This window comes from Camelus bactrianus, chromosome 3, assembly GCF_048773025.1.
Source record: "Camelus bactrianus isolate YW-2024 breed Bactrian camel chromosome 3, ASM4877302v1, whole genome shotgun sequence".
In the NCBI taxonomy this organism is placed as follows: domain Eukaryota; kingdom Metazoa; phylum Chordata; class Mammalia; order Artiodactyla; family Camelidae; genus Camelus; species Camelus bactrianus.
The window spans coordinates 56048263-56069619 of NC_133541.1; the positions used below are offsets into that span (position 1 = coordinate 56048263).

At 35.0% G+C, this 21357-nt stretch overlaps 1 protein-coding gene across 7 annotated transcripts in view; it reads right to left on the reverse strand.

Moving 5' to 3' along the window:
* Positions 1–21357, reverse strand: part of SSBP2 (single stranded DNA binding protein 2) — a 248500-nt gene that overhangs the window by 171661 nt on the left and 55482 nt on the right. For 4 of the 7 annotated variants that reach the window (XM_010949231.3, XM_010949228.3, XM_010949232.3 and 1 more), the window contains exons 2-3: positions 11070–11142; positions 2663–2724 (exon numbers count right to left, since the gene is read on the reverse strand). In XM_010949231.3, the coding sequence (XP_010947533.1) occupies positions 2663–2724; positions 11070–11142 (135 nt within the window). Of the gene's footprint in view, positions 1–2662; positions 2725–11069; positions 11143–18293; positions 18404–21357 lie in introns of those variants that run through there. The other 3 variants (XM_074360321.1, XM_074360320.1, XM_074360319.1) reach the window with 1 other exon arrangement.

Sequence of the window (21357 nt, forward strand, 5' to 3'; positions counted from 1 at the left end):
AGTGCCAAACTTGGAAGCAACCAAGATGTCCTTCAGCAGGTGAATGAATAGTTAAACCATGGTACATCCAGACAATGGAATAATATACAGCACTAAAAGAAATTGGCTATCAAGCCATGAAAATGCTTGGAGAAACTTTAAATGCATATAACTTATGAATAAAAATCTGAAAAGGCCACATACTGTATGACTCCAACTAAATGACAGTCTGGAAAAGGTAAAACTCTGGAGACAATAAAAGGATCGGTGATTACCAGGGGTGGAGGGTGCGTGGGGAGGGATGCAGAGGCAGAGCACCGAAGATTTCCAGGGCAGTGGAAATACTCTATATGATACTATAGTTGTGGACACATGTCATTATACCTTTGTTCAAACTCATAGAACGTACAACACAAAGAATAAACTGTAATGTAAATTATGGATTCTGGGTGATTATGGTGCGTTAACGTAGGTTCATCAATTTTAACAACCATAACAGTCCGGTGACAAGTGGAATCAGGAGCTACGGGGGAAATCCCTACCTTCCCCTCACATTTTATTGTGAACCCACTAAAAACTGCCCTAAAAATTAGTCTTAATTTAAAAAAAAATCAAAGGGACTTCTGAAACAGCTTAAAAAAATATGTCAGGCCCCTGCTGGATTTAAGGCCCACTGTCATGGCTGGCTACACACAATGATCAGAAAAGCTTCGGATCTGGGCAGTTTTCTAGAAGAGGGGATCCTTAGCTTTTCATTAGTTCTCAGAGGACCCCATGACTTCAAAATCATTAAGAATCACTAATCTATATAGATGACGTAGGCACCTCAGTGGGTACATTAGTGGTTTTAGGAGAGAAAATTAAAAACTGAAAATAATGTAGCTTTTGCATGTATTAGATTTAAATTAAAATAAATATTGTCTAAAAATATTTATGGGCTCATTATTTACAATTTCTTTGATATCTCCAACTAAGTAAAAATTACTTAAAATACCAAAACCACAGAGGAAGAGCTCCTCTGAATCTAAGAGCCATAGAAAAAGGAAGAGTGATGGCAGATTTAAAAGCTGCACCTTCAGATAGCTAAGACCAAAAAAGCTAAATTTTGACAGAAGCAAAAAGCCAAAGTATTCAACGAGTTATTATCAACCTTGTACAGTATGAGAATAGGTTAAATTCATGAGAAAGGGAGTAAAAGAGAAATAGGTGCAAGAAAGAGAATTAATTCTATAATGAAAAACTTGAAACCCTCATTCTGTTAGCCCACTAATCCAACAGGGAAAGACTTCTAATGTGATTTCTTCTGCCGCTTTGTTTACCTAGTTAGAAACATACAAAACATAAGGGTGTCAACAGAGGGGAAAACTCAGTTAAATTCAGCAAACAGTTAAGTGTTAATAGTCTTGATCTAGATATCATAAATACAGACAATGTAAAATGAAAAATTGACTTTTATAATATTATACATTATAAGAGGTCAGTCTTAAACCCCAGGAGAACAGCACAATGATAGTGCTTAACTGCAATGAACCGTTGTTCCAAATACAGGAACAACTCTGAACCAAAGGACTGCACCTGTTCCTGCCATACATATGTGAGACAAACAAGGGAAACCCACAACCACAACTGACCAAGTGCGGTTCCATTTACCACGAAACTTCTAGTAAAGCATGTTTTCAGGAGAGAGATTTAAAAGATGATGGCATTAAGTAACAGACCAAGGAAACCACATGCATGGCACTAGAAGACGGTTATGTTTTTTCTTTTAAATTAGATATTGAGAGGTGAGTGTGTAAGGTACTGATTAGGAAACGCTCCTTACTGAAGAAACGCAAAACAAAAACAAAAACAAAAGCAGCTAAGTTGTCCATGCGAATACCTGGACTAACAACTGCTGCTGCAGAAAAGTCACATATCTGGTCATACTGGCGCCACAATAAAACCTGTTAAGTCCTGATATCAATGGGGGCTTCAATACAGACTGACAATCTTTGTGTGCATTCCTAGTGAGTTCTACCTCTTGAGTCTATATAGAATTATTTCAAACTTTTTAGACTATTCTCTGTACTAAAAATTCACCACCACCACGACCTTCAGTATCCTCAAGTTTAGATGAGGTCTCAAGGGTGGGGCCCTCATGATAGAATTAGTGCCCTTATTTAAAAAGACACGAGACAGCTAGTCGGCTAGCTACTGAATGCTCTCTCTCCCCCTCCTTCTCGCCCTCTTCCCCCAGCCCACTTTCTCTCTTTGCTATGTGAGAACACAGTAAGGAGGCAGCCATCTACAAGTCTGGAAGAGAATTCTCACCAGAAACAGACTATGCTTGGCAGCTTGATCTTGGGCTTCTTGCCTCCAAAACAGTGACGAAATAAATTTCTGTTGATGAACCCATCTATTCTGTGGTATTTTATTATTGTAGCCAGAGCTGACTCATACAGAATCATACTTACAGTTGGGGATTCCACACAATGGTCACAATGCCAGTTTGATTTCATGCAGTAGTTTTAAGTTAAATCAAAAAAACCTAGCTATAATACTTGAGTTTGTTTTTAATTTTTTTAAGTGCTTCCTTTCAGAAAATAATTGTAGAAAATGAGAAACATGAAATCATAAACAGATCTAGTGCAAGACTACTGAAATGCATCATCAAACTAGTAAAAATGGAATAAAAGATACTTACCACCACCAAGAATGTAAGAATCCTGGTGGTTCCCCCAATGTGATGTTTTTTTCCCATCTTATCTAAAATGAATAAAAAAGATATTAAATACTTTCCTAGTAATATTTTTCTACACATACTACAAAAGCAGTATTGTCTCACTTAAACATTTAGATAAAAAATAAGACTTTAATCATTTTCATATTATTCTTTACTCAAGTTTTACAAGTGCTCAGTTTATATTGTGATCTTCTCACTGGATGGTCTGAGAGAAGATGTCACCATTATTTTCCAGAATTTGTTTCCTACTGTGCCAGAATTTCAGAATGTATCTCAGGATCTTAAGGCACATCAAAATCACAATTATTTACACCAATATGAAAATCAGCTATCACTACTAACCCAGAAATTTGCAAGAGATTGGGCTTAATATGTACAGACCCTAAATTACACTTTAAGGATTGAATTTTTAATAAGTTCCTGATTTGAGGGGGTGAGAGTAAGAAGGCATATGTCTTCCATAAGAGTTTTGAAAAGATGGTGATACTAACTTTCCAATTATTTCTATTTCAGGTGAGTTGGAGTTCACTATAATAAAAGTTTATAACAAGGTCAGTATTCTCAAAAATTAAAGGTTCTGACTAAATACTCTTTACAAATTAAATTCAAAAATTGAAAAGCTGGGTGAGTATTTATACAATGCCTTTTCTAAACACTGGATAGCAGTAAAAAGAAAAAATAAAAATCTTTGCATTCAGGGAGATTACATTTTAGTAAGGAAGACAGACCACAAACAAACAAAAAAGGAGATTGTATTTACATTAGAAGTGGAAGGTGACGGACGCTGTGGAGGAAGACAAAGCAGTGAAGGAGGATAAAGAAAGCAGGAAAACAGTAAAAAGTAACTTATAATTTTAGCTAACATGATTCAGCTTCAAATACAAATAATCCTTGTATGTAAGTATATGACTTAGTTTTTTCAAAATAATTTAAAAATATTTAACAATACTCCAATCAATAAAGTAAGCCCATAGGCCCTTAACATTACTAGGAAGTAAAAACTATAATTTTAGGTTTCAAAAATTTCAAGGAATCCTTTCTGTCACCTATTACAGAAGAAGTCAGGAATTCTTATTCTAAATGGATAAAAAATAAAAACAAAAAAACTTTAAAAATAAAAATTCATAAAGTGACCTTAAATGTAAAAAAAAGAAAAAGAAAAAGAAAGCCTCTCTAAGGAAGACATGGAAAACTTAGGTGCAATTAAAAATCACTGAAACTAATTGCATTTTTGTTTTTTAGAGTTCTTACATACACAAAATATAAACCACTGGGAATCTTGATGTAGACATGTAATTTGCTCTCAAAAAAACAAAAAGAAACCTTCTAGAGATTAGAACATTATACATGTGATAGCCATTTTTAAAAGGAGCTAAAAGGTAAAATTCTAGAAATAAATGAACTTGAATTTATAGTCTATGATCAATGAACCAGAACATGTTATATAAATGTAAGCCAGATCCTTACTCAAATTCTCCTGAATAGTAACATTCAATGATTCTATACCTATGCTACCTTTTTCCTGTTAATTACAGTTGCTCAATATTCTTTTTGATTCACGAAAAAACAAGGAATGGTACTTAATGAGTCTCATGAGAAAAACTCTGATGTCCAGCTAAAATTATAATTTAATCAAAACGGTGTCTCAGCTTTCTCTCCATCTTTTCTCTTGCCATTTTTTCACTAGTTGATATCTTTTCAAAAGGCATAATGGACCTCACAGGTATGCCCCAGCACACTAGCATTCCTAATCCCTGGAATCACCGTAAGCAGACGAACAGCAAGTCTTTCAAAGTACTGTCCTTACACTTCATCTCAGTTCATCTTAACTTTATATGACTATGAAATAAAGCAGATAGTACTATTCTCAATTAAAAGGAGAATGTGAGATGACTTATGAAGAGTCTAACTAGCATGACTAGCTCTCAACACTAGACTGTACTGGAGGTGGAATTAGACTCACAGTCGGTACCATGAGTCCCACTACCTCTCAACAGTTACTAGGCAGTCTCCCTCCTGCACTTTCACAACTCCCACAACGATCTCAGTGATCCCATCCAGTGATCTCAGGAGATAAAGTATTCCAGGAAAACACCTATATGGTTTATATTTCATAGGTCTTTTATAAGAGGATATCTAAAGGGAATGCATTTGTATTTCAAACAGTGTTATGTCTTACTCCTCAGAGAAACTCAAAATGCTTCACATCCGTCATCTTTTTCATCCTCAGAATATTCTTTAGTATATTGTGAGTAAAGCTTATTTTTCTCACTCTAAATTGCAAGTCTGTGGCAGAAATAGCTAAAACTTCAGTCCATCATGTTGAAGTCAACATAAAAGCCATCCTTTCATAGTTATTCAACAAACAACAATTAATGTTTTAAGTATTTGCAAAGAAGAGATGGTTCTACATAGGAAAATGTTTCCATAGTGAATGATATTTTTGCCTCCAAACTAATTACTACTTTAGATATTACTTGTTTAGAGAAAGCATGAGATGATGCTCAGGAAAACAGAACCCTGATCTATAGAAAACTAAGGCACATTCAATTCAGCATTGTCAGAAACAAAGAAAATTAGAAACAAAAGCATTCACCAATGTGAATGTAAAATTCATTTCAGGACTTACATACTACAGAACAGTGTGCAATCATTAAAAATAATAAGATGTACCTACATGGAAAAAGGGCCCTGCTATACTAGTTTTTCAAGATGGAGATATGGAAGGTTGGAGAACAATATATACAGTATAAAATCTTTTCTGTTCAAACAATGTGTGAATGTCTATATGTGCATTTGGGTGTATGCATATTAAAAATATCACACCAAACTTACAACTATTATCTCTGGAAAAAGGTAAAGGAGGACTTTCATTTTAAAATGATATACATCTATGAAGTTTAATTTTTTTAGTAAACATGGACTAATGATGGAGTTGAAGAATGGCCAGAAAATACCTCTAAATGTCAAGATTTTAGAAACAATTCTTCTGATTTTTATGAAGATGCATTTTCTATTGTACTGAGTCTCATGGGTTTCAGGCTTTTTTGGGCGTTTAACTGGCTTCTATGCAAACAATTTTTCTCTCTTTATTCTATTTTTCCTTCTTCCATTATCCCAGCCCCAATGTGTGCCCAAAGTCCTAAGGCTTTTCTGTTTAATTGTCCCCCTCTCTTCTTTCCATCATTAGCCCAGCTAAAAGCTATATTCTCCTGTAACTTTGTAAGTCTCAAGGCCAATTCCCACTGCCATATTCTGCATCTGAGGGCCTTGTCTGTGATTATGCTGTGCCTCTATCATATGATCTAGCATTCTCAGCATTCCTACATAAATGCAGAGCCAAACATTGACTCATGAATGGAAGGTATACTGGCAGGGTAAGACATGGCATATGGTTTACAAATGAAAATTACAGATTACAAATGCACATACTATCTGATATAGCAATTCTTCTAGGAATTTATTCTATAAATATGGTCACATGTGCAAAATTATATATACACACATATATAATACAATTTTCATTGAAACATCCTTTGTAATTGCAAAAGTCTGGAAACAACCTAAATGTCCATCAGTTAGGGGGCTGGTAAAATATATTAAAGTACATACATTTCATGGAATTAAATACACCACAACCACAAAAAAAAATTATCAAGTTTAATGAACCAATATAAAATAATTAAAGTCAAACAAGTGAAACAAAAATCAAAGCACAGAACAATGTATATAAGAAACTAACATTTGCATAAACAAGGAAAAATGATACACATGCATGTGCACAAACATATACATGCATACATACACACATTTACTTAAAACGTTTCATCATTATTTGCTTCCAGCAAGGTACACTGGTCATTTACCTATTATCACTCAGCCCCACACCAACCCTCCTAAACTCCATTCTACACTTGGTACTAGGATTCTGAAAATTGCATTTCCTAGGTTCCTTGCTGGCTAATTTCCTGTTAAGTTCTGCCATCAGGAGACACTAGTAGGAGATCAAAAGACAGGAGGAAAAGAGAAGCTTCTTGTCCCTGGCTCTAAAAGAGAAGCAGTTGCTGGTTGTAGCAGTTGCTGGTTGCAGCAGCAGCAGCAGCAGCAGCAGCAGCAGCAGCAGCAGGGTAGGGGTAGGGCAATTCGGGATGTCAGTAGCACCTTTGGGGGGGGGGTCTAGCCTTGTCAATGTGGAACCACTCTAGATGACACAGATCCACTGCAACAGCATCTCTGACAGCACAGCAGCAGGTCTGAAGCTCATGGGCTCCAGACTTTTCACAGTATTCCTACATCCTTTGGTATTTTGAGAAGCAATATTCAAAAAAAAATTTAATACCATTAAAGGATAAAGCTAGTTCCTGGGTTAAGAAAGGAATCTGTACAACTATGTATATGTTTGTTCCCAGACAAAATTCCTGAGACCTCTAATTGAGATAAAACCTACTGTTCTTACTAATTTTCTAAAATCTTCCATGTATAGAAGTATGAGTGCATCTATACACTAAACTAAATGTAAAAAAAAAAGTAAAATTTTGTACATTTTAATTTAAAAAGTTAAAGCAAATAGATGTATAATAGGAAGAAAAAACTGACTACTTTGAAGCAGATATAATCCAAAACCATGCTATTCAACATGGTACTCATTAACCACATGTGGCTCTTTACATTTAAATTAAGTTAACAGAATGTTCCTCAATTGCTCCAGCCATTTCTCAAGGGCTCAACAGTCACATGTGACTAGTGGAGAATTCACTAGACAGCACAGATTAGAGATCATTTCCATAATCATGGAAAGTTTTACTGAATAGTGCTGCTCTGCTTCAGAAGGAAGGTAGAAGTCCTCTTAAAGAGGAATATTTTTTATTGGGAAAACTCTTTGATAGATCCTTTCCATCTTTGTTTTTATTTTTTTTATTTTTTTGGTCTAGAAAGGCAGAGGCCCCAGGAATGGTTGGAAATTAGAGAATATTTAATATTCTATATAATAAAATCACAAGGATTTAGGAGGTTGCTGCCAGTCTCTCATGAAGTAGTAGCCTGGGGGTGTGGGAGTGGGGCAGGGAGGATTCAGAAAAGGAGAAAATGGGGGAGGTTTGTGAGGAGTCAACAAGATGGAAGGCAAACAGACCTCTCAGGACAAGAGCTAGTGACAAACTCCCTGTGGCAAGGAGACCTAGGAACTTAAGGACAGTTGTGTCTAATATTTGAGTTAGTGCTGTTGCCTGTACCGCACGTAATCAGTGCTTTATATTATACTTCAGTATTCCCCTAACTTTCAGTGAGAATCTTTTATACACAAGAGCAATGAGTTAGTGGCGCTTTCAGGCTATGAAGGAAACAGGAAAGTTCAGGCAAAGGAAAGGTATCAGCCATTAGAAGGAGAAGTAGCAGGGCTGTCGTGCTTACTGAGAGCAAGAAATTATAACAAGAGAACTGTTAACTCCCTCCCTCCCTCCCTCCCCTGAGGAAGCCCCAGAGATATCAGAGAGGGCTTGAGACAATCGATTATATTAGGGATTAGACCTAGAGCCATCCTGATAGAATAGGTAACCCCAGGAGGTAGGAGGATTGTGGGCCATGCAAGCGACAGATTCTTGGAGCACCCACAGGCATAAAATATACTTATTTATACTTCCACTTTAAAGAAATAAACTACACAAGATAGAAAAGAACTGGTCAAGAATTTTTAAAATAACAATTTTGAGCACTTACCACAAGCCAGGCCCTTCAAATCACTTTATATGTACTAACTTGTTTAAACCTCAGCACAACTTTTAAAGTATTATCTTCTTTTCACAATTGAGAAAACTGAGTAAGTATATAAGATGTAGAACATAATTCAAAGCCACACGTGGTCTCAAAGTGAATGCTCTTACCCACTACATTACACTATGTTGCCTCCAAATTAAAGTTCAAGAAACAGGTTGGAAAATTATTATTTTCTTTCTTCACATAGGTGAAAATATAAGGAGAGAACAAAATTTTGGAGTCGATAGAGTTCAATAATTTAGCATTCCTAATAAAATCTAAAGAAGCAATTCATTAGATATTTTTAAGCTCCTATTTCTAGCTAACTTACTGGCTAATGTATGGCAAGTAAAGGCTAGAATATAGTATAAACAATGTAAAAATTTTAAGAAGAGAAAAAAAACTACTGCTCTGCAACACTCTAACTCTTAGTTTAATTTGTTACGGACACTAAGCCTCATTCTGAGGCATGAATACCACACAAAATTTCAGGAATGAGCAGGAATTATCTTTGCATAATGAAACAATATAACCCAGGAAAGGGACAGTTTCTAATGAACCGAAAGTAACAAAAATTGATATGGAATTGTAAAGAAGATTTCTTAGCATTCTGTTTGTAATTACTGAAGGATAAGGAGAAATAAAGCAGAGGAAGGGCTCTATACTGAGAATATTCCTAAAGAATATTCAATTTTGTCCCACTGGTGGTAAGAAAATGAAGTTACACAAACTACTTTTAGGATTCTGGTAGTGGTTTATGATCTATGCTGACTCAGAGATAATAATGAGCTGTTAACACAATGTGGCTAGAGACATGTTTTCATTTCTACTGTTGGTCCAATGCTATCTCTTTTCAATTAAGAAAAAACATAGCTAGGCTAATAGTGCCCTTCTGTTCTGACTGATAACAAAAGCTATCAAAAGCAGTCCGATTTCTGATCGGCTCGGCCAAGGGCACTACGAGAAAGGCTAAGCCCAAGGGAGAGATCAGCTGCTGAGATACACATCTTACTTGTTCAGGTGGTGCCTGGATCTCCAATTGGACCTTCTCACTACTTGGTCCAGAAAGCAAACCCATACAAATGAAAGAGGTGGCCCAGCACAGTAAATCCCAGCTCACAGGGCTCATTAACATCATGGTTATCCATATCCTCACTCATCCTGAGGGAGAATGCCAAAATTGGAAGTATTCTACTTTGTCTTGAACCAAAGTGAGAACATCGAATACTTGAGTAACTGGTGCCACTTCAGTCATCTCCTTTTGTATCACAAACACCCAACCAAAATAAATAGGTCTCCCTATTTGTTAAGTTCCTTGTATAACAGTTCTGAATTAGGTGAAAACCTGGGTATAGAGTGAGAAGAACTTAGATCAGATGGTCCTTTACTAATCCAACGACTTAAGAAGTCATTCTCCAACAAGCAGCCTTAAATTTTCCAGATGTTCCATTATCATTTCAATGTGATCAAAATTTTAAAATTATTGGTATTTTATATTCGTTTGTTCACACTAATCTTCAAAAATCCAGTGTGCAATTTCATACAGCACTTCTCAATTGGATTAGTCATATTTCAAGTGCTCAAAGAGCTGTATCTGATCAGTGGCAACCCCAACGGACAGCACAGATACAGAGGGACAAACAGGGGCTTTGAAATTAACCTGGACCTAAGGTTTGAATTTTAGTTTCAGCTTACTAAGCTGTGTAACCATAAGCTAGTTATATAAACTCTCTGAACCCTGTTGTTCTTATCAGCAAATCAGAAATAATACCATCTGCCTTGCAAATTTCTTGTAAGAATTATGGATAACATATGTAAAGTATCTTGGCACATTATGTGCCTGGCATATAACAGAACTCAGTAAACACTCTCCTCATCCTCATTATATAAATTGGAGAAGAAAAATTTAAGAAAACTCAAATTTGATACTAAGTATTATGTATAAAGTAGATAAACAACAAGTTTCTTCTGTATAGCACAGGGAACTATATTGAATAACTTATCATAAGCTATAATGAAAAAGAATATGAAAATGAATATATGTATGTATATGGATGACTGAAACATTATGCTGTACACCAGAAACTGACACAACATTGTAAAACGACTATACTTCAAAAAAAGAAAAGGAGAAAAGCAGAAAGAGAAACAGGAACTTGAAATAAGATTATCAAAATGTTTTCTAACTGAAGCTCAATCATTAATCCACTATTATCCATACAAAGTAAAAACAAACAGAAACCATATTTTCCAAAACCGTGAATACTGCCAAATAATGCAGAGACATTGCTAAAACTAGAGATACGATGGTGTTTGCCTCTTTTTTTTTTTTTTAAAAAAGCAAATTTGCTTTCTTGGTTATTGTTGCCAAGGCTAATATTAGTTTCTATTTCTGTGGAGAAAAAAAATGGCTGTCAAGTTGAGTAGGAGGCTATTTGCGTTGAAATAGCATTTTGGGACACTAAAAATGCTTACAAATAATCTACAAAAACTATATTCTGCATTCTGGTAACTAAACACTTACTGTATTATGTATAATTGTTACAGTATATTTTTCACTCACTTATATAGGATATCAAAATGCAATGCAAAAAAATATATAAAATATAAAACATACCTCTGATAAAAATGTTTGGGCCGATTTCTGAGCTCCTACATGGAGCAGATACTCATATACGTAGAGTGCTAACCTGAAAAATGAATAAAATATTTACTGAGAAAAGGTATATTTAAAATTCATTATTTAAATAATACACATGTCTTTTCATTACAAAAATATTTTTCACTAACAGTGACAGAAAATCAACTCTTACAACATCTCTTCAATAGGAGTCTATACATGTATGTTCAGAAGGAACTTAAAATAGCACACAGAGAAAAAGACAACTAATATCTTTTCTTGGCAAGAAACACCTAAATATGGATTTTTGTTTTGGATCATCTAACCTACATACCCTCAGTTCCCTTTGTTATACCTAATATGAACTAATAATTTATAACCAAACATTAGTAATTCCCATAACCTATTTTAAGATGTAATTATTATCCTTCATTAGTAAAATAAATAAGTATTGAACCTTTACAACTACACTGTATCTTTCAATTTTTTTGGTGAATGTTAACATAACCTCCAGCTGTTTACACATTGGTATACCAAAATGAGTCCTGAAAGTCTATTTTAATACTTGTTCAGGCACCTTCTCCTTATTCTTTAGATTTGATTGTTAAACCAATAATATTTTAGTTTATAAGAAATTCAAATTAACAGCAAATCACAGCAGTAAGTAAACTTTATAGATACAGTTTAAAGGTTAAAACAAAAGCACATATAAATTTACCACTCATAATATAGAATATTAAGTATGCACTATACACCTATACTACTCTTGTTATCTTGTGGATTCAGAATTTTAAGCTACACCATGTGGCTCAATTTTAGTTAAGCTGTTAACAAAATATTATTCATAAACTCAAATTAGTCTGAGGCGGTATTTTTAATGATATCTTGGACTGATGCCCAGATAGCTCACAACAGTTCAGTTTCTGCTACACTATTTACCAATATTGAGCCAGGTTTACAGTAAATAAAACAATGTAACAATAACTACAATTCTGAATAGCTACACCATTTCTCTTGCCAAGTAAATTTTTGATTGTTAAAGACTGATGGCATTTGCAAAAATGAATATTTTCTATTTCCTTCATTTTCATGAAAACATAACATGTATTTGTCACAAAAAGGGAAAGCCTGTATAAAATCACTTGTTCTGTCCATTTAATTCTTTCTTCATTCCAAAGCTGCCAAACATTTAATACATTCTATAGTTACTAAGTACCGGAAGTAGACATCTGTTAAAGTTGCTTATAGACGAAAAAAGTATGTGAGTATACGGATGTAATTTAGAAACAACTAATCTCTTCAAGTTGAATGCCACTGCCTAGACCAGGGCTTCTCAACTTTTTCTACCCTAACACAGGCGAGGGAGCATGTCATATCCCTGTGTAATGGGCCTCGTGGAAGTGTGGTTCATCCACAAAGCACATCAGCTGAGATATGGGGATTGAAATGTTCCTGTAGTTTCAAACAAATAAACCCTACCGGTGATTTTTATCACACATTCTTCAAGCACACATATCCCACATACCCTATTCCTCCACTAACCGCTCCCAACCCTATCACATGATTCCCTGACCATGATGGCAAATTTCACCTTAAAAAAGAAAACGTTTGTAAATTTCTCCTGGAGAGACTGTGGAGCCCCAGTGGCAGTGCGGCCCTGCAACCTACTGCCCTGGAGACTGAGGTAAGTCTTTGTCCGTTGTAAAATCTTGGGCCTAGAGCCAAACCAGTGGTGCAGGCTAGACAAGAAAGCCTGGCCTAAGTCACAGGCTGAACAGTAAGGCTGTCCCACCAAGCATGGAGAAATCAGTGAAGCAGGGGCACTGTGGTGGGCCTGGGGGCACAGAGAGCAGACCCCAGAAGAGCTGAGGCCAGAGCACAACTATTGCTGTGTCTTTACAAGAAACACTATTCCTTAAAGTTAAGCAAGTCACTTCTTGTAATCTATTCTTTGTAATATTTAAGGGGCTAATGTATTTCTTCTATATTTTCCCCCAATTAATTAGGTAACAAAAAATATCTCTTTATAAACAGAATTTAAAGCAACAATTTCCTCTCTCTTAATGGGTCTAGGACAGTGATTCTAAAAGATGTACTAGCAGGGGCACAGAACCAGTGGGGGGAAGGGGTTTCACACTACAGAACTAAAGATTCTGAAGCATCTTTCAAGGGCTGTACCTAGCCTCCTCGCCTTAAAATCTGCTGCAGCAGCACATCATATGGTTACCAACAGGGTGATAAAATGGGACAGGGCTAAGAAAAGCAGTAACGCCACCTCATACCTCCATGTTCTGTAACTTCCCTTGAACTAAATGAGTGCTTTCCAGCAGTCAGGACCTATGCTCCAGAAAGAGTGGCAGGGAGCATCTCATGGGTGAACAATTAATCAGCTCTACTGCCATGATGATTCCATAATACGTCACCAGCAAATCTGCAACAGTTTAACTACCACCTCTGTGCACGGGATTTCCCAAACCTTTCTCTTTAGCCTCAGCCTCTCTACCAGGCTCCAAACCTGCTTTTCCAAAGTACTGTTTGAAGTTTCTAGCAAGATATCTCTCCCTTAAATTGACCATGTCCAGAGTTAAATTCACCTTCTCTATCTGTTTATGGTACATGTGCTCCCCTCCAATGAAACACAACTTCTGAGTCTCAGTTTCCTCACTTATAAAATGGGAAGAATATTTGCCTTGTAGTATTATTGAAAGGATTAGAGAGCACAGTAAATAGTAACAATGATTGAGACAGTTTCAGTTCATTCTGTCACACATTATATTACCAAGCTGTGCGCTGGATTCCAACGTCACAATCTCTCCGACATTCGCCATTCCTTTCTATCCTCCTTCCTGCTCCTGAGGAACCACTAGGAGCCACAGCAAAAGAAGGAGTATTTGTTTTCCTTTCATACACAGATACTGTGTATTTCCCATCAGCTCCCTACAATAGAGGCATCAGGGCCACCAGAAACAAGAATCTTCATAAGGTTCTAGGGGGAAAGCCCTGCAATATATGATTTGTGCATGAACACAAATGATTCCAGGGGAGTAGGGAGTGACACCTGTCGACCAATGCAGGTGAGTCACAGTATGGTCCCTTACCCAGTGACATGGGATCATCAAACATTATTTGGATTCAATTTCTACTAGACAGTGAAAATTTTAAGATAAATATTGAAATACAAATATTTAAACTGTGTATACCCTCATATTAGCATTTTCCTTTTCCTTTTTTAGGATCTTTAAGAAATTTAACTACTTCTGATAAAGTACAGAGTGGCTATTTAATCTAATACATAGAAAAAATTTAACGGTCATGCAGTAAGAGTTGGTTTCAGAAAGTAGATGCAGACTTTTTTAAAACACTGATGAAAAACCATATCAGTGATTTATGGGTCACATACATTTAAATCACCCTCATTTCATTCTAAATTTCAAATAGATATCATTGACTGAGTTATCAAAATCACGACCAACAATTCTAAAGAGAGAGCCAAAGCCAGAATGCAAAATATATCTGAACCAGCTCAGTATCTTCTTTATTCCCCGGCCACTGCCAGCTCTTAAGCTTTGTAAGTAAGAGCAAATGTAGAGGTTAAAATGGGAAGAGAACAAAGCTTGGGCCCACTTGGCACTGCCCTTAAAACAGTAATTCTGTATCACCTACACATGTGATGCACACTCAACTCACTGTCCCTCAGTTACACATATACACTCACAGGTGCCTAAGAGGCTGAACGGAAAAGTCAACCACCACTGATAAAATGCCACAATTCAAATTCTATCAATTTCCAGTTCTGACAGAGTCAAATATCTTTCAAGTAGGCTTCACAGATTCAAAATTCTAGTAATTTGGATGTGGACCAGTCTATAAGTTAACTTTTTAACTTTTACATTAAAAAAGGGGGGAACCCCATTCACACTTTTCTACATGATTCTAACAAAAGTGGATTTGTTAGTTACAAAATATATAGTTAGATGGGAACTAGACATATAAAAATGAAAAAATACAGAAAAATGTTAAACCTCTGACTACCCCTCAAAAAAACCCAAAATAAAATTAAAAAGCAACAATGGACTGAGAAAATAGGATATACAAACAGATCAACAAAAGGCTGATATGCTTAATACACAAAGAGCTCATATAAAATGACCTGTGAGAACATGAAGACCTTAATTTTTAAATAATGAGCAACGTATGGAAGTTAAAGGTCAAATAAGAGGAATGGCTACCTAAATATTCAGATATTCAGTCTCCCAGTCACAAATGGTATTTTAAAATTTCACCAGTGAATGTAGCAAAGACTCTAAAAACATTAAAGTATTCAGTGCCTAAAGGATAAAATATGAAAGTGTAATAATTGGTACAGCTTTTCAGGAAAATAGCATGGCAAGGTGAAAAGGTAAGTGAATAAGTGAAAAACACAAAGTGTAGGATGGCCTGTATAATATGCTCCCATGTATATGATACATATATTCTTCCAGAGATATTTTGTATACACACAGGCACAGGAGCAACAAGTGTCACTCCCTAGGCTTCCCTCTGGTAGAATCATGTGTATCCAAACAGTATCTTTTATTGTAGGGCTTTATCCCTAGGGGTTTCTCCTAGGGAGCCTAGGATAAGAGGAAGTTATTTTACAGCATAAACTTTCTTCTATTTGATTATTCCCCCTGTGCTTTTCTATTACTTATTTAAAAAGAAATAAACAAGTAAATAGGAAAAAATTAAATAATAAACCTTTTATATCCTTTGCTCCTGTAATTTTTATTCTAAAATACTTCTAAAGAATTAATCAGAAATCCAAACAATATATAATGAAGCTTGTAGCAAAATTATAGCACTGAAAAACTGGCAACCTAAATATCTGATAAAAGAGAAATAATTAGATTGTGATATATGTAGGTGATGAGGAAATGTATTTTTGAAGATGTTTAATGAAATGAAGAAATGCTCATAATTCATTGTTAAAATTAAAAGTATGAGCATATATACACATGGATATATATAAATACTGTGTATAGAAGAGTAGAAGGAAATGTGAGCTACGGCTACCAGTAGAAACATTAATAAGAAGCAGCAGCAACAGATGAAGTCCAGCTAGCATGGATGTGGCCAACAAACTAAATAAAGCATAAAACCAGGATGGCCTAAATAGAGTAGGGACAGAGGCCGGAGGACAACTCCTGTTACAGCACTGTTCTCTAACAATCATAATAGGAGCTCTGTGTCTCCAGTAACTAACGTTAAACTTTATGCCATTCACATCACACAAAAATCTAAGATATTTGGCTCAATAAAAATATTAAACCTCTGATATAATTTCTGCAAACATTTTTTTTTCTAGTTTGTTGTCTAATTTTGGTTAGGCATTTTTTGGGGTGTGAGGGTGTGAGAAGGGGGAACACATTTTAGATAATTCTGATTAAATTATAAATATATAAATAATTAATATGAAAGTAAAAGTGCTAAATCTTAGATAAATAAGCAGAAGCAGTAACAAACATCACAACTAATTTTAAAAAGTGGAAAATGTTAACTGTCACTGGTAATCAAACAAATATATATTAAAATCAAATATATATTTATAATACATATATAATATATATTAAAGCAACAATGGGATTTAAATTCTCACGTAAATACATAATGTGTAAGAAAAGGGATACTCAAATACTGCTGATGGCGAAAAACTAGTGTAATTCTTTTCAAAACCAATTTGACAATAAGTATACATCAGAAGCTTCCAAAAAAAAGAAAAAAGTTCACACGCTTAGGCCCAATAATTTTAGTACTCGGAGTCAAACCTAAAGAAATTATCCTAAATGTAGAAAAGCTTAATGCACAAAACTTTTTAACCAAAGAACATGTAGAACATTCAAACAAAAAGGAAAGTTGCTGGATTTATAGTATAATCTTTTGCAGTAGTTATTTTCATGTTTGAAAATATAATTCAGAATTTAGATATATTCACTTAACAAGCACTTAACAGACTTCTCTCTGCTTAATTCTTGAACTTTAAAATCTGAAAAAACATCATAACCACACCACCAAATAAAATTATTGCAAATTTAGCTTGTGAGAATTACAAAATCTAACAAAGAAACAGTTTTTGCCATTCATGTGAACAAAATCTATTATGGGCTTGCCAACAGGTATCATCTGAGAGCACTAAGTTAAGTATCTATCTAATGACACATCTACAACAGATACTGTCATTTAAAAGTCTAATTATAGCAAATTCTCAACTATACTTTTAAATAAGAACCTTACGGTCTGGAAAAGGGGTGAAGAATTTACTTCATTCTATAAGCTAGCCATCTAATTTGAGGGTAAATCTCATGCTCCAAAAGAAATGGTGGAAAATAAGGAACTATGGACAACATATAAAAAAGGTTTTTAAGACAGTATTGTTAATCTGCAAACAAGTTTTCCAGGCTACACATAAATAAAAGGTGACTACTGCCTATAGTTCAGAGCAAATTCCTAAGTATCTCTCTTTCTACATACGTACATAGATATGTATGTCAGTATCTATGTGTGTATATAATACATCTATATGAAACAAATCATTACTTCACAAAAGTGAATTAATAAAAATGGCCTAATTTGTTGAAACTGAATTTATAGAACAATTAAAGTAGATAGGACTGTTTATTCCATAGGAAGGATATTATTAATCTTATGAGCAGGATTCATCAAAAGTTTTCTTTATATTATAAATGCTAGTTATAATATGATTTAATATTTATAAAATTGTTCAGGAACATATAATGTGTGCCACTTGTAGATGACATTTAATCACGCCTCACAGTATTCCTGTGAGGTAGACAGAGTTATGAACTATGTATAAACATCGTTTGGTAAGTGCCTGTACAATGAGAAGTCCATCTACCAATAAACAGCCATATCTGTCAGCCTGACCATGACATCCTACATCTACTTTTCACACTTAGGTCTACTACCTATTAAATAACCTGTCTTTTGTGTGCTATTCTTTTAATAATCCTAAAATATGTAGTGTTGAAACTGAAAGCATGAGAAAGTAGCTATTTAATATGAGAAAACATACATTTATCCCAAACTTCAATGATGAAAACTGATTTTATTAGTATTTCACCATTTTCTCGCCTTTAGCAGGGAAAAAAAAAAGGCTCAAGAAAACAAAGCTTTCAAACTAATGGATTCCCATTTGTAGTTTTTAAATTCTTTTGGTTAACTCACCAGTTGTGCAAACGTAGAGGGAAGACAGAGTAGGATAATAACTTCAAAAAGCAGCTGTTCCTAATTTCTCCTGAAATTAAACTACTAGAATGCATTGTCTTGTCTATCTCTGTTATATCCAGCACCTAAACTACTAAGTACCCAATACATATTTTTTAATGAATGTATCTCTCAGGCCAGGCATAACACACTTACAGAATCCTTTGGTTTCCTCCATTCAAGGCATTCAAAGGGGAAGTGTAAGATGTGTCCTTAGATACTTATTTTAGCATTATCATCCTCTTAGTATACTTAAGATTCAGCCACTCAATAAAATACTATATTTCGACAACATGAACATCACCAACTCAATTCCTTCACACTGATGCCTAACCCCTACAAACAAAGGGTAATTTTTTTAAAGAAATAATTTAGTCCATTTAGTTGTAGGTGGTAGATATTTGTTGTTTTGTTATTTTTAATAAAACAAATCCTCAAAAGACAATAACCTCCCTCTCCTCTTTATTTCCTCGAAGGTAATAAATCAAGATTAGGAAATAAACAATAAAAAGACTGCAGAGGCCTAGAAAAGGGCTCTTTTATAAAGAATGTCTAGCTGTTATCCCTGAGCACTGGTGAGTAGTCTGTGCTGCAAAATGCTGTATCCAAAATCCACTCTCCATCTTTTGTCCCTAAATCCCAATGTCACTGACTAAAGAAGCCTCAGATGTAGAGAACTTAGACCAGGTTAAGTTCTCCTAATGGACTATAAGAAGTCATGCTGGATCCAGAAATCTCATTCCTGATCCACTGTATAATTCCCATGTTGACTAATGATCCATATCAGTATCCTAATATGACTCCTAAGTGATAAAATGCCAAGAGTTAAGCTGGATCACAGCTAGCTAACAAGTAGCAAGGAACATTTGGCAGCCACTGAGAGACTGCTCATGGGATTGTAAGTAGTTTAGCAATGAAACTAGATCAGCCTGATCAAATTTTCAACAGAGCTTACAACCTGGTGCTAAGGAGGTGTGAAAAATTAGAAATCTGTTTCCAGCATTGTCTTTTTAAAGTTCTTCATCATTAACAATGAGGCTAAAAAACAGATTTGGCATGTCAAAACTGTGGCTATGCAACCACACAGTAATATTAATATCCAGCCTTTGTTTTAAACACACTTAAAAAGTCTTTTTTTATATTCTCAATGTCAATTTTAGAGAAATAGATACCTGATATACATAAAGACGTTGAAGATACTGAGAATTAAATGTTCTGGGGCAGAGATAATTACATCTGTTAAGATTGACAGGGACAGGAATGAAAAATTTAATAATTATTAAATGAATAGCTGGGCATAAAAAAAATATTACTTTGCTGATGTTTCATTGAGGCTAAATTATAGACAAGTAATGCCTGAGAGCACGGATTTGGAATTAAATGATTTGGCATGCTTAGAAATAGAAACACTTGCTCTGTGCAGACAGGCAAGTTCATGATTTAAAATGACTATAAATTTGGAGGGAAACAAAAAGACTAAGATATAAAAATAAGAATTAATTAAAATTAATCAACAATTTATAGAAATATGGTTATTTGTAGAATTTAGTAAAATTTTCCATCCAATCTTATAGTTAAGTTATATACATTAGAAATATAGTACTGGGCTGCCCAAGGCAGTCTACAGATTTAATGTGACCCCTATCAAATTACCCAGGACATTTTTCACAGAACTAGAATACATAATCCTAAGATTTATATAGAATCATAAAAGACCCAGAATTGCCATAGCAATATTGAAGAAAAAGAATGATGCTGGAGGAATAACCCTCCCAGACTTCAGATAGTACTACAGAGCTACAGTAATCAAAACAGTGTGGTATTGGCATAAAAACAGACATATGGATCAATGGAACAGAACAGAGAGCCCAGAAATAAACCCACAGACCTACAGTCAATTAATCTTCAACAAAGGAGGTAAGAATATACAATGGAAAAAAGATAGTCTCTCCAGCAAGTGGTGTTGGGAAAACTGGACAGCAGGATATAAATAAATGAACTTAGAACATTCCCTCACTCCATATACAAAAATAAACTCAAAATGGCTTAAAGACTTAAATATAATACAAGACATGATAAACCTCCTAGGAGAAAACATAGGCAAAACATTCTCTGACATAAATGTTATTAGCAATGTTCTCCTAGGGCAGTCTACCCAGACAATAGAAACAAAAGTGAAAATAAACAAATGAGACCTAATTAAACTCACAAGCTTTCTGCAGAGCAAAGGAAACCATAAGCAAACAAAATGACAACCTACAGAATGAGAGAAAATATTTGCAAATGATGCAACTGACAAAGGCTTAACTTCCAAAATAAACAGCTAATACAACTTAATAACAAAAAAACAAACAACCCAATCCAAAAATGGGCAGAAATCCTAAATAAACAATTCTCCAATAAAGACATACCAATGGCCAATAAGCACATGAAAAAATGCTCAATATCACTAATTATCAGAGAAATGCAAATCAAAAACTACAATGAGGCATCACCTCACACCAGTCAGAATGACTGTCATTCAAAAGTCCACAAATGACAAATGCTGGAGAGGCTGTGGAGAAAAGGGAACCCTCCTACACTGCTGGTGGGAATGCAGTTTGGTGCAGCCACTATGGAAAACAGTATGGAGATTCCTCAAAAGACTAGGAATAGACTTACCATGTGACCCAGGAATCCTTCTCCTGGGCATATATCCAGAAGGAACCCTACTTCAAAAAGACACCAGCACCCCAGTGTTCATAGCAGCACTATTCACAATAGCCAAGACATGGAAACAGCCTAAATGTCCATCAACAGATGATTAGATAAAGAAGAGGTGGTATATTTATAAAGTGGAATACTATTCAGCCATAAAAACCAACAACATAACACCATTTTTGCAGCAACATGGATGTTCCTGGAGAATGTCATTCTAAGTGAAGTAAGCCAGAAAGAGAAAGAAAAATACCATATGAGATCGCTCATATGTGGAATCTAAAAAAATAAATAAATAAATAAATACAAAACAGAAACAGACTCATAG